The following is a 14,932-nucleotide window of genomic DNA, read 5'->3' on the forward strand; positions in this document are numbered from 1 at the left end:
TCTGGTCCTGAAGAGAACACTTCTAAGCAAAATTTGGAGAATATTAGAAGTAGCACAGGAATTGTAAAAGACAGAAAAATAAGTGGAGTACAACAAATTCTTCTGAAATACAGTAGAATTTTTTTTTACATTTGTGCTGGTTTGGTAGCAGAGAGGCCCCTCGTGTGGCTCCTGTAAGAAGCTGAAAAGGTCTCTTAACACCAAAACACCATCCAAGGAACCACTAGAGAGACAATAAATGTGCCCCTGTGATTAACATGCAAAAGAACTGACCTAAGAGCTGACCAGGGCAAACAGTTAGGAAGAGCTGGAGAGGCAGAGGGTGACTGTGGTTGGTGAGGAAGAAGGGGAAGAATGTGCCCAAGCAGAAGTTTCCCTGCAACCCATAGTGAGAGGGCAGGCTGTGCCCCTGCACTCATGGAGGAACGTGGTAGAACATTCCCTGAAGCACCAGGTGGGTTGAATGTTGATTTGCTGCCAGTGGACTTGGATTACACAGCCGTGGAAGACCCCAAAGCAGGGGAGGTGAATGTTCCCAAAGCACCCTTGGTTCTGTAGGCAGTCCGTGCTGGAGCAGCTCCTGACCTCGTGGGAAGGACTCATGAAGGAGAGGTTCATGGAGGACTCTCTCCCACGGGAGGGACCCCATGGGTAAGCAGGAGAGGATGTAAAGAATCCTTCCTGAGAAGGAAGGAGCAGCAGCAACCACCAGCCTGTGAACTGACTCTAAAGCCCCTCCCTGTGCCGCTGGGGGGAAGGAGGGAGAGAAACCTGGAACAAAGTGATTTGGGCGGGAAGAAGGGAGGAGTGGGATTAACATATGTAAGCTCTGCTCTGTGTGTTGTTGTGTCCTGTGTGCACTGGATTAGTGTAAAATTATTATTTTTCCCCAAGTTGAGTCTTTTTTGCCCATGACCTTAATTGGTCCTTGCCCTTTGACTGGATCCATGAGCTTCCATTTGGCCTTTGTCCTCCCCATCCCAGGGTGTGTATGGGGGGGGCGGGGAGGGGAGGTGCAGAATTGAGTGAGCAGCTATAGGGCTGGTTCGTTGTTGTGTTAGGCCCAAACCACAACAACATTTAATGAAGAAATCTAAAATGGAGGCACCTGTAATGGTAGTGATTTTGTAGCAACACAGAACAGATATAGCAGCATTTTTCAAGGTCAGGAGATGCATTATTTGATGTGCAAATTAAGAATGGGACTTCCTCTAGGATGCAAATATGTCAGAATAAATGAATTGCAGATGCTGAAGGAGAAAGGAGGAGTTTGTCTGCAACACGTTTATCAGCTGAGGCCTCTTTAGGGAACAGGGAAAGCCCTACTGTTAGTGATGCTCTGCTAAGATTTTCAGCCACGGTGCTTCACATGCAACTTAGCTCTCCCGTTACTAACTGAAAGAGAGAACCTTTGTTAGAAGCAACATAAAATAAACTCCTGGGATTATTTAAATTCTGCAATTCCCATCCTTTGCCCTGCTGCCCTGATGAGTTCTCAGCCTCTGTAGCCATGAACAGAAGACTTTGCCTATTTGGATAGGTAGATGCATCAAAAATCCATTTGCTATTGTGGACATGAAGGGAATGTGGGTTTTTATCATTGACCACTATGTTACTTTGCCTGTCAAAGCAAAAATTGCTCTTACAGTATAGAACAGGAGTGAATTTGGGGGGTTAATGTTTAGCATTATCAAGTGAGTCATATTCTCATATTTATCAATATCTCTTCTTTCACAATCACATAGGTTGGAGACGTTAGGCTTTTTTTTTTTTCTTTATTTTTGTTGGCAGTGTAATAGCTGTGGAAATGGGCTATGGGATAAATAAGGCCATAAGAAAAAAATTGATGCTGCAGCTGATCTTTCACTAAAGTTCTAGTGAAGCAAATATAGACTGGAAGACAGCATCTATCAAAGAAGCTAAGGAACAGGGTGGTTATATCACAGTGTGGAATCTGTCGCTTCCCCCCTGCTACCCAGCACAGGCGTAACAGGGGAGAGCAGCACTAACAATCCTTTTTTTGGATGAACATGTGAAGCTTTGGGGGTGATAGTGGTTCTCCCCAAAGGGATTAAAGAAGTATGAATGATCTCTACGACCTCTATTATCAGATAATTCTTAAGTGTAATAAAGTGGTGACCTAGTTAAACCACATTCCTGTTCCTGGTGTCTCTTTTTTTTGTGGTGTCTGAGATAACAGGGAGATTATTTTGGCATCAATTTAATCTAGTTAAATAGCTTTACTGAAGATCTTTATCACTATAAATAATGGAGGTATTTGAAGTATTTGGTTACAATTTTAACTGAAGTAATCCAAAACAATGCCTCTGTAGCAATCCTTTACTGTCTGAAGAGTTATGAATCTTTTGAACACTTTTTCAGCAATTGCTTAAAGGTACCAAAAACTGATCCAAATAAAAAAAAACCACAAACCAACAATTAAAAAAAAACCAAACAAAACAGTTTGCCCAAGTCTCTGATGAACATTTTTAAAATATCTGTGGCAGGTATCATGGAATATGGCAAAGCTGTATACTCATTTTCTCTTCAGTAATGAAAGATAAAGGTGAAAGAAGACCGAAAGAGAAAATAACTGCCTTATATCTTCCGAAACAAATAATAAAATTCCCTAAAATTATTTTGAATGTAACATGACCTGCTCCTATGCCAACACAGTGGAATGAACTACTAAAAAGCATAAAGCACATCTGCCTATTTAGCATATAAAGTTTGGGTGAAATGTCTCCTGGCCAGCTGACTGACCTGAGACATGAATGCATCATGGCTGGAACACAGGTACTTGGCTGGAATGTCTGTAATGAAGTTAGCACCACAAGTGGATGATAAGCTCATGCTCAGGGGTTGTTTCCTATTTTTATAGACCTGTGGGGAAAAGCTATAATGATTAGATGCATGAGCTCAGAGCTATTAGGAACTCAGCACAGCAGCAAGGGTTTTCCTTAACTGTCTCTTCTTGAGTGCATGGAGTTCTACAGTATATAAAGTATGATTCAGAATAAAGAATCACAACACTGGCTATGCAGGATGTTCTAAATATTATTGATATGGCATGCTCATTTGTGAAGTGGCAGACTAAGAGCAGAGTGGTTACTTTGACAGGCTAAGAGCAGAAGGATTTCGCTGATGTTATTCTCCTCAAGCAACAATCGCAGTGTTCAGTAAGGTCACACAAAGGAAACATCAGATACACCACCTCCAGACATGGTCTAAAACCATCTTTCTCATCTTTTTCACCTATTCTGAAAAAGAGAAGGTGTTTAACAACATACATGACATACACCACAGACCTTTAGTCCTTGGTTATCCGAACATCCTTTGCCCTCTTCGCTCCGTACCTCTTCCAGTTATGACTATTACTACATTTTAAAAATGAGGGCAGGTAGCCATGGCACTGTATGCAGAGTTTTAAACATTTTAATGAGAGAGAAGAGACCTATATACTGTGTCTGGATGTGTGTACTGTGTCTAGTATGGTTATTTTCCTCATTAATAAAGCAGAACATAAATTAAATTTGCTTGTAATAAGTAATCTATTTCTAGCTTGTAACTACATGATTTTTTATTAAAACCTCAAAGGACTTACAGTGTTGAAGTCAGGGGGATTTTTACCTATTTGAGAATATATCTTGAGGATCATCATGATTTCCAGATAACCACTCAGAAAGCCCAAAACCTTCTGAAAACAATTATTTTACAACAGATAAGCAAGTAACTACAGAAGAAGGTTAGAAAGAATCAACAGAATTGATAGATCCTCCTTACTGGCAAGGAGCATCGACTCTCCTCTGTCTCACACGATAAAGAAGGTTGGCAGGTGGGAAAACAGAAATTATATTGGCTGCATATAATATGAGCTAAGGAAACATGCAGCTAAATGCTTAACAACCATAGATAAGCAATACAGAAACACTTACACTGAACATCTCCTACCTTTTGTACCTAATATCACGTCAGACCTGGCTTGAAGACTTTAGATACAAGGTTAGAATAAAACAGTACAAATGACAATAATGTCAATTTCCTGTTGCCATGAAAGCATGAAAACGAATGTTTCCCCACCTGCTGTTTTAACTGATGTACTAATCTGTCCTTCTCTCTTTTCAGAGCCATTACTTCATCTTGAGTCTTCTTTTTCTTTGAAGCAGACAGTTCAAGCAAGGCAATGTTTGCATCTTTTTCACTAATTGCAGCAAGCAAAGCTTCCTGTCTGATAAAATAAAATAAGAATTGTTATATTCTCATTGCAACAGAACACATGCTACTAGATCATACTACATTAGATGTTTCCTTTAACCACTGGGAGAAAAGTCACTTACCTTCTGAACATTCTTTAAACAGCAAACACTGTCAAGTCTAATCAAATTACAAAATGAGTAGGCCAAAGAAGTCCTCTTTAAAGACATTTCATTATTTAACTATTTCCTAAAGCATTTACCTCAGTACTACAATATAATATATAAAAATATTTCTGTGAAATGTTTTGTTTTTAAAAATAGTTGGTGGGGGGTTTTTATTCACTTTCCCAAATATCTAGAATATGTTACATCAAACCGTTTTGAATTATTAAAATCATACAGATCAAATAATAAAAAACAAAGTGATAAAGCATATTTTTTTTATTATTCTGTTAATTTGGTATCCCAAAAACCCCAGTTCAGAAACTGCTGGACATTGTCCTCCCATTTACTTAAATATTTTCCTATGGATTCATTATTATTATTCATTGTGTCACCACAATACTATAAATCTAGAAATAAAATACATCAACTAGAAACGAAGTTCCTTTATCTAAGTGTTCATGAGGGGTCTTTTCCTTTGGCATTTGATTGCTAAATCTCCACAAAGCAAACAGAAATTTACAGCACTCAGAAGCATATAGAATTACATGAAAGCTAGAAGGGTCACGCTGTAAATAGTTTGTGAGAACATATGACAAAGGTGATTTTTACAGCATGCAGTTGAAAACACAGATCTTGCAGTATCTTATTTCTTATGGTCTAAAATGCCTGTGTTGGCAAGGCAATAATTTGTCTCTTATTTTCCTAAAAAAAAAAAATATATATAAAAATATATATATATTCAACTTCTGTAACACATTCGATGAAAGACTATGACTTATCAGCCAAGAAAAATACTAACTATTAAATATTAATACTTATTAGCAGAGCAGAATACGTTATGGCCTATGCTTTTTCCAGACCTATATAAGATCAATCATTAAAAAATAAACATGGATAAATGAGCCATAAATTAACCTCAGGCTCCAACTGCTAATAAATGTAAGAATATGGCTCATGAACCTCATACAGTCAAGGTGAGCTAAGTTTGGAATGCTCATAGCCCTTTGCCTTGCCAGCAAATATGTCAGGAAATCTATTTCATTTTTATTTCAAAGTTCTTAATGTATTAATGTAAATATTTAAAGGACAATATTTCTGATGGAGTCAAAGAGAAACAACTCATTTATTTTACTCTCAAAGTTATGAGACATGGATCAGTTTTAGATAAACAGTTGCATTTTATTCATACACTTAAGTAGTCTCATTTATTATTCTGTCTTCATTCTAATCACCGTTAAATGATGTTTAAAAGAGGATGCCACAAGTCTCTAACAGTCTTAATTTAAATGAAGACTATTAATTAGTTTAAATAACAAGTATTAAAGAAAAAAATATCTATCAAAAGGTCATATATCCATCATGCTAATCTGAAATGAGATATAGGTATATTGTTTTCTATAAACATAATAGAGCTTCCTGCATGGTAATTTGTAAAAGATTGTTGGTGTTTTCATGTGTTGTGCTCAAATACAATACCAATTCCTTAATATTTTGATTAAAATCTTAACTTTTATTGCACTGAGATAGAAGAAAGCAGATTTGCTACTGTATTCAACAATTCCTTTCTCTTTGCAGAAAGCAAAGAATTTATGCGCCATAAAATCTAAATATGCCTCTTTTGAGGATCTGGCTCAAACAGAAGGGAAAACAACTTCTGATTTTACTCCACAGCACCTTTGACATGCAAGACTGCACTTTTCTGTTTTAGAAATGTGTCCAAACCCTAGAACACGGGGTTTTTCAGGGGTGATAAGCTTTCTGACTAAAAGTGTTAGCAACTGGCATTCTGTGACTTTAAAGCCTAAGAAACAGTATATTGCATTACCAGGTAAAATACTTTTTTTCCAAATCAAATAAGATAAGATTAGTTCCTCTACAGTTATTTGATAGCAGACTATTAAAATTACAATGAAAGGTTAGTCAGAGTTTTAGCATCAAGGAACATTTTCCAATCTTGGCTTGCATCAAGCAACAATTTTGTGTCTTTTTTTAATATAATGAAAAAAAGATTTCACAATGCTTCTCTTGTTTTTAGGATAGGCAAGACAAAGATTTGCCCTGTTGACAATTAACACCAGTGGGATTAAATCCTAATGGTTAATTCATAGTAATCATTGCTGTAAAGTAGGTACCTCTGGTAAACAGCAAAATATTAATCTATTTATATCATAATTATCAGGCTAAAGACATACTTATTTAATATTTGAAGATAAACATTGACATAATCTCATGGTTTGGCTCAGGATCAACAAACCAGGACACATAACCATCACAAATATAAAACACTCAGAATAAAAATAGGTTAAGAATTCTACATCTCATAAATGTCAAGGTTTTTAAATACATTTAAGTATATTTTTTAAGTTTATAGGTTAACTACTCCATCCCAGCCTAACCCAATATGACTGCTCATCTAATAGCAAATTTCATGGTAAATGCTTAACATCTACAAGGTTCATAAGGATATATAATGTCATTTAATTATATCTAACACATACTACAGCTGTAAAAAGCCACAACCAGAATAAAAGTTTTAAACTGACTTGAAAACTACATGAAGCCATACTGAAATTTTACCCCTCCTTCAAAGTTTAGATTATTTCCCTGCCTCAAAATTGGCAGTGAAAACACAAAACTGATTAGTGAGGAAGAAACGTCAGAGCACTACTGAATGATTTGGTATTGTTTCAATATCTGATTCACTCACATCTAACATTCACTATTGCCAGCTAAAATGATCACACATTCCTGTGGTCATAACTGTTCAACTGTGCAACATTCTCTAGTCTTACTTTAAAGTAGCAGATGAGGCAACACCTTCTACAGGAGAGAAGAAACAGTCAATATGTTTTGAAAATTTGGACTCTGGATTCTGCAGCCCAAACAAGATTTTGTGGCCCCAGCATGCTTTTTCTCAGCTGATGGTGTTGAGGGATTATGAAAGCCAACCAGAAGTTATAAGAAAGTTTTCGCACAGGAAAGCTAACAAAATCTTTTTTTCTCTGTTGTCTTGTGGCTCACAGGATAATTCCATTCAGTACATCACTTCTATCTTGGGAAAATACTTGAGAAAACACATAACCAAACACTTAATTCAGGAAACAATGATTCATGCCAAACACTTCCAGGAAAAAATGGTTCATAGTCATGTGAAATAGCTGCTGTCATATGACTCCGTAAGTGCTCCACTGAGATGCTCTAAGATTTGAATCTAACCCACAGCACATAGACTAGTTTGAATTGGCCTTCCAGAATTACTGTCAATATATTTTTTATCCTTTATTGTAAATGTAAGTGAAGTTGGGAGGCATTAAACCTATGAATGTTGAGAGACAACTGCACAAGAATATAAGGGGATTTCTATTGAAGTCCTTCCACAGCAACGTGGAATGATGAACACAGCTACCCAGATGGGCAGCTGAATGCAAACTGACACTGCGAGAACTCTTGAAGCCACCTGCGTGTGAGTCAGCTTCAGGTCGGAAGCTGTAAAGCCTCATTTATCTAAGAGACAAGGTGTTTTGGCCTGGGCATAGTGCCACACAACATGCTGATGGCTTCCAGATTGGGACTGGCTCACATACAGCCTACCCAGAATGTGGGCAGAGCAAGCTTGCCTCTGTCTGCACCTGTCTGCACAGACGCACCCCTGCAGTATGTCAGCATATTATCTATGTCTATTCTCATGGATAATCTGAACAGTAATAACCTCAAATGTATTTAACCAGGCATCCGGGTTACCAGGAGTTCAGCAGAGCAGGACTATATTTTCTACCAAGTGATACATTTTGGTTGCTTACATTCCTGGTAATTAACTACTCCCAATACATAGGGAGTACAGAGAGACTCAACGATTTTTAGTATTATTTTACAAAGTAAAAAAAATAAAGATACAGATTGAGAGAGGGCATCTAAAGAAACCAAAGCGACCTCCTTTATTTCTGCATGGCCTCGAATACCAGAGTGACAATCCTCCACTAAAGCCCTGGGAGACAGAGGTGAAAAAATTCTTTGCTCATGCTGCTGAGGCATCGTAAGTGAAGAGATGCAAGTTCTTATGAAGGAGCCTGTGGGGACAGAGCTGAAGATCTACATGATGATATCTCATGTGTTGCATGTCACACACAGGTTTACCCACGTGTGTGGAAGTTGCTGTGCTACCCTGCCAATATACTTCAGGTTATCTGTGGAAGAACCAAATCTGACAAACAGAAGCAATTTATTTTAGCTACCTAGTGACCCTGCTAAAAAACTAGTATCACTTTTTTTGCATGAAATATTTGAAATTAGATTATCTGACCAGTGGGGAAAAGCCTAACGTGCCAGCAAAACAGCTGGAAATACTGACTTTCTCACTTGCAAACATGAGGTAAACTTCATTTAAAAATGTAAACAGGTGGGAAGGTCTTCGTCTAAATCTCTTCGGTGAGTAACTCACTTCCACTTTGCTGCTAGAAACAAACTCATGCATTTCTGTGCCAGAATTTTTGAAAAACAAGACCCTGAACTTGCACCAAGAATAACATACAATCTGATATATTCTCCAGCTAACATACTTAAGAGTGTAAGCGTAATTTATAATTCCTAACTATCTACTGTGTCAGGAAAAAAAAAAGGCTATCCAAATACAGTTCTATAGAGATGTTATCACTATTTGCAGCCAAAATGTCTCCTTATTGTTTAATAAATGATGGTAATAGAATACATTTTTAAATAATTTATTAGAGCACTGAATTAAATGACATTCTTTAACAGTAATATTTATAAAGAGTAATCCCTTTTGCTATTAGTAGTTTTTCCTCTCTTTTTTGGCAAACTAATCTTTTATCCAAATAACAGGGAGTACTTTTAACACCAAGAAAAATCACTCTAAGTGTATACTGTAAAACTAAGTAAACACTCAGATTACTAAAATACATGTTAAACTTAACAGCATTTGCTCCACATTGGTAACTATTCTGTAGATTTTCCTTTGACATACATAGAGTAATTCATAGGATTCCCAGTCTATAACTCTTCCAGTGTAATATGGTTGCTCGTTACAAGGAGGAGAGGGAGAGTATTCCCTAGAAAAGCAAAACTCATTAAATGAAATTCCACCCCTGGCAAAGCCTGGCTGCATTCTACTATACCACAACATACTACCTCAAGCTAGTTTCCTTAATACAGAAACAGTGAACATAACAGTCTCTTGATGAGCACACTTGAAGCTGCAAGATCAGGACTTGAGGTACTAATGATTCCAGGGAGAAGTTCCAAAAAAGCTTGTACAAATAGCTTAGTACACTTAATGTCACTTCATACTAAAATACAAAAGAAACAATGAAAGGAACAGTCCCTTCCCAGTGGCCACGAATTAATTTATTTACCTAAGTCATATTCCACCCAAAGCTATTCAGGATTCAACTCAGTTTAACATTTTCACTAACTACTTGGATGATGGGCTAGAAAATCTACTTATTATATATCAATTAGACTTGAGACTGTGAGGATATTAAAGTACTATAACGATGGGAACAAAAATGTCTTGACAAAGCAAAGATGACTTCTGGATAACTAAGAACTTCATATTAATGATCTGTTGCAAAAAAGACAAACATCATACTATGAAATATCAACAGAAATGCAAGACAGAAGTGATTACTTCAGTAAGATCTTAGCTGGAATATTGAATCCAATTTGGATATGATTCTCTATCAAAAATGTGGAGACTGTTAAGGAGAGAGTAAAAAAAGCAGTCAGAGAAATTCCTCATACTACAATGATAATATAATATGCAATATCAAACTGATATAGAACATTTTTTTTCCTATATCTATGGCACACAGAACAAGAAGTAATGTCCATTAACTGCAGGAAAAAAAAGTTGTGTTTTTTTCCTCCTAATATCTATCCACGGTCTAATGATAGTGGCAGATAACTATGAACAGCAAGTGCATACTAGAAGAAATTGCTGGGGAAATACATGGAGCCTTTTGAATAACTGAGGCAAACATCTGTTACAAATGACATGTCCCAGGACCCCATGACTTTACCAGCAACCCAATCATTCAGTGATCCAGTGTATTAAAGCTGATCTAGTCTGTGTCTCATTTAAGATCGTAGACCTTGGAGTTCATGTCATGCTTTATCTGCTTCCATCAAATGCTTGCAAGCCTTACTATGACTGGAAGAAAAGTTCTTTTCAATTTCTACTTCCACAGTAAGAAAAAAACAATACAAAACTTTTGAGTGGTCAAGTTGCTGTGAAAATTTCCATGGCAGTAATTACAGATAAGAATAACTTCATACTGCTTAGGCCATTCCTCAGGGAAATATTCAAATGTCTTTCCTTGGAGCATCTGTCAACTATTAATCTGATAACAAACACAGCTTTTAGACAAACAAAATGTTTAAAATAATATAAATATTTTCACAAAGTCAATGAAGGTAGTGTTAAAGAAAAAACTGAATTAAAGAAAAATGCCATAAATAAGATTAAAGAAAGAAGATGATACCAAAGCAACTCAATTATAAAAGTAACCTAGCACCTGAAAAATGCAACCTTATCTATCTTTAGCAATACAGACATAGAGTATGCATTTGTGAAAGTGTCTGTCTTGGACTGAAAAAAAATTACTTAATATGAAAAGGAAGCCTTAGCATACTAGAAGGCAAGATAAGATAATGCAACAAGAAATAAATCCATGAAAGACTCTGTTGAATGCCAAACTGAAAAAGTATATTGTATACAGTATTTTATCAAAGTGCAGCCTAAACAAATGTCAAATGGAATAATTTCTTTAACAAATATGGGCAACAACTGAGAAAAAAGGGTTGCTCACTAGCATATATTTAGCCAAGATTAACTATCGATAAAAAAATGTACTAAGAACAGATTTAATAACCCTAAACTGTCATTCAGCTTGTAGGAGGTATTCAAGATACAGCTAATAAAACACAAAAAATGGTTCAAACCACCCACAAAAAGATCTCAGTAGTATAAAACACTGAAGGATGACCACTAAGATAAATGCTTTCTTTTGAGAGCTGCCTTGCAGTTAACCTTCTTAAAGAGTCTCCCAGAAACCTCTAATCATAATACATTGCATTGCCACTTATCACAGTCAATTTAGAAGTGAACTCTGTAAACACTCCTGCTTTACTCCCCACCTCTGTTAGCCTAAGAATAATTTTCTGAGCTTTAATAAAAGAACTCATGACAACTTTTTGGGAGGTGGAGTAAGTTCTTAGAAACAATCCAAATGTAATCTAACAGAATTTCAAGATCAAGATTTATAGAAACAAGATCTTCTAACAAGAACTTTTACTGCCCTTACTACTTGAGCCTTTCTCCACAAAACACAGAAATGCAACTTTAAAAGTCACCATTGAAGTTAAATCAAGTCAGAAATGTTTGAACTAATGATATACAGTAGAGTGCTCAGCCAGCTTCTCACATGTTAATCGTACTTAAGGAGAAAAAAAAAACAGCTCAATCAACTTTTCCCCTTTAATTATTGTTTTCTTTCCCTCATGACCCCCAGTATTCAACCTTAAGTTCAGTAGGAGGTGACTAGAGATAGGTGGCGATGAGAGATCCTGTTTGAAACAGCTTCTCTCTGTCACTCCTAAAGCAAATAAATGGTTTGTTAAAACATGCTGTTAATCCATTATGGATGTGCATGCATCTTAGAAAATAAACTTCAGAATATCATTGGTATTTTAAAACTTCTTCTTTAAAAACAAGACATACTGGTCACCACCATTAAATTTAAAAACTGTATATTCAATACCAACATTCTAAGCCTAAGCTAGTTGTATGACACAAACATGTAAATATAGTCACTATTGATTTCAGACATCCCAAAATCGGATGTCTGAAGCTGACAGAAAATTTATCTCTCCAACTACATGGCTAAAAATGCTTTACAAAAGCATATAGCTTAATTAACAAATTAACAATTATTAACAATTAAATTAACAATTAAATTAACAATTATTTTGCACTGTTTTCAAAGAACAATCCCTTTTGAAATACTTTCAGAAAGAAAAACTGCAAGAATCAGCACTAAGGTTGGCCTGGTGCCCTTATGGCAAGCACTGAGAACCACTAACACTGAGCCCAAACACACCAAGAAGCAGAAACCACTACTCCATTAACTGTGGGACAGAAAGACAGGGGGTCCCCACTCTGACACACCCTAAACCACCCCAGCAAGCATTCTTCATCATATTATGAGTATCAAATCTTGAATTTACATTTGATCAAGACATCTGCTGGAAGCAGGTGTGAGGAGGAGATACCAAAGCTTAGACTGTGTGAGACAGACAAGAAATAGTCTCTATATTACACCTATATTAGATGTCTATTTTCATTGTGCTGGAATCAAGGAGAAACAGGAAGCAGCTGTCCCTAATGTGAAATTTCAGAGTAAATAGAAAGAAGGAAAAGAGAGGACCTGACTCTGAATAATCACAGAGGAGTTTCTTGAAAAGGCAGCTATCTCATCCATTTGTCCATTTCCTCCAGTTTGCCTCCCAAGAGCCTTGGTTCAGTGCTTCTTCCCTGTGTAACATTATTCCCACAAGCACACCCAACCTTACATTCCCCGGTACCAGTAACTTTATTGTCTTTAGATTGGCAATTTTAAATTATTCCTTTCTTCTTTTCTCCCCTCCTTAACAGTAATTTAGAATGTGCATCTAGGTCTTTTGTAAGGCATCCACTATAAAGGCATACGTTCAGAAAGAAGTTTTAAAATGCAAAGAAAGAACTTCATGCGCATCTTTTGGAGCTAATTTGCAACTAAGAAGTAGGCACTCAACTGCCCTTTGAACTTTTTCAAGCCTTATTATGTTGCACTTCTGATGTCTCCATGATTTATGTTTTAGAAATAGCAAGTAAAACAGACCCCGTCAGAAAAGACATTCATCTGTGAAATCAATTACATCATAGTTTCATAGGTCATGCTTCAATAACCACTGCATTATCATTTCATCCAAACGGGCAGCACTGCTCACACATGAGCAGATATAACAAGATTCAGACTATGAGAAATGCAGAGAAAAAAAATAATAAATTCACAGTGCTGCAAAACACAGCTGAAGAAGTCAAAGATGACAGTTATTTGTGGGTTTTGCAGCTTTTTACTAGAGTTGACTCCTGTTCATTTGGCTTTGTGAGATTCTCCATAGGAATGCAATCAACTCTTGGCTAAAACACCTCTGCCTGTTTCATGCCACACAGTACAGCCCAGAGCTGGGGACTGCTGAGAACATGAACAATGGCATCTGAATGCATGGGATTGTGTTACAGCAGAACACAGGACTGCACAGGGTCCACCTAAGTTAAACAGGAAAACAGAACTATAGGTAATCTGTCATTGTCACCCTCCTTATCCTTCAACACTGCTTTTTGTGTTTACAGAAGACAAAGATAAAAGTACTTGGCAGGATGAATGGCTTGATCTCTAGAATATAGATCTTGGTAAGGTTTTTGAACTGCCAAATAAATGCTCAAGCTTGGAAAAAAGTTACTATTAAGAGTTACTATTGTTTTAATGAATTTGCAGAGAATTCAAAACATTTGAGTCAACGACATATAAAACTGAGATGCAGAGACAGAACATTATAAAAAAAAAACCAACAAACACAACAACAAAACAACCACCCAGCAACATTTGTTAACTGCATGTTCTTAATTTGTATTGACAATATATTCCAAACGGTCAATTGTTACAAACTAGATGGTTATGTTAAAGAATGAGTAGGGCTTACTTTCAACTTCTAATAAAGGCTGATCAACAAAATTATCTTTTTGGCAAAGAGATAACACAAATTAAAAGATACTAAAATCTATTTATTTCCTGTCCATTGGAAATTGAAAAAGATCAGTCTGATTTTGAAAGCAGTAACTGAAAGTCTTCCCTCTAATTTCCGTAAAGCTACAAGCAGCTGTGCTTTGAAAAACGTATATACTAAAACTCATAAAATCCATGTAGATCACACTGAACTTTGAACTAAATTACAGAGGAAATAATTAGGTCCATTCTGAAAAAAAACCTAGAAATCAGTATCAATATGCATTAGAACTTAAATCTTGAGCTCTACAGCATATTAGAAGGCAATTTCAATAAATAAAATTGCCTGAATACATACGATTAACAAAGTGCACTCTCTTGGCAGTGCATAATTCATATTTGATAACTGATCTGAGGGCATAGTTTAAATGCTCACTTACTAAATAGGGTGTCAGACAGAGATTATGTAAACCAGTGCCATATATTTTCCACAAGCAACAAATACATGTCAGAGCACAATTTTGTATGTCGGCCTTAAACTAAGAAACCCTTTAGAAATTTGAACACACACACACTCCAAAGCCTGACAGTTTTAACATTTTAGTTATTCTAATTTAAATTTGTGAAGTCAGAACCATCATTACCATTATTAACATGATGACATCCATTACATATTGCTACACTACAAATATGCTAAAACTGCTACTTAGCTTAATTTGACAGAGACAGGAAATTCTACAGATATTACATTTTGATATTCTACAGATATACATCTTGATATTTTCATTT

At 36.3% G+C, this 14,932-nt stretch overlaps 1 protein-coding gene across 1 annotated transcript in view; it reads right to left on the reverse strand.

Annotated features, from left to right (window-relative positions):
* The window catches only part of ERC2 (ELKS/RAB6-interacting/CAST family member 2), a 306,680-nt gene that overhangs the window by 15,581 nt on the left and 276,167 nt on the right, over positions 1-14,932 (reverse strand). The window contains exon 15 of the mRNA XM_009993503.1: positions 4,081-4,228. Within this exon, the coding sequence (XP_009991805.1) occupies positions 4,081-4,228 (148 nt within the window). The remainder of the gene's footprint in view (positions 1-4,080; positions 4,229-14,932) is intronic.

Source organism: Chaetura pelagica, unplaced genomic scaffold (assembly GCF_000747805.2).
Source record: "Chaetura pelagica isolate M959 unplaced genomic scaffold, ChaPel_1.0 scaffold630, whole genome shotgun sequence".
In the NCBI taxonomy this organism is placed as follows: Eukaryota; Metazoa; Chordata; class Aves; order Apodiformes; family Apodidae; genus Chaetura; species Chaetura pelagica.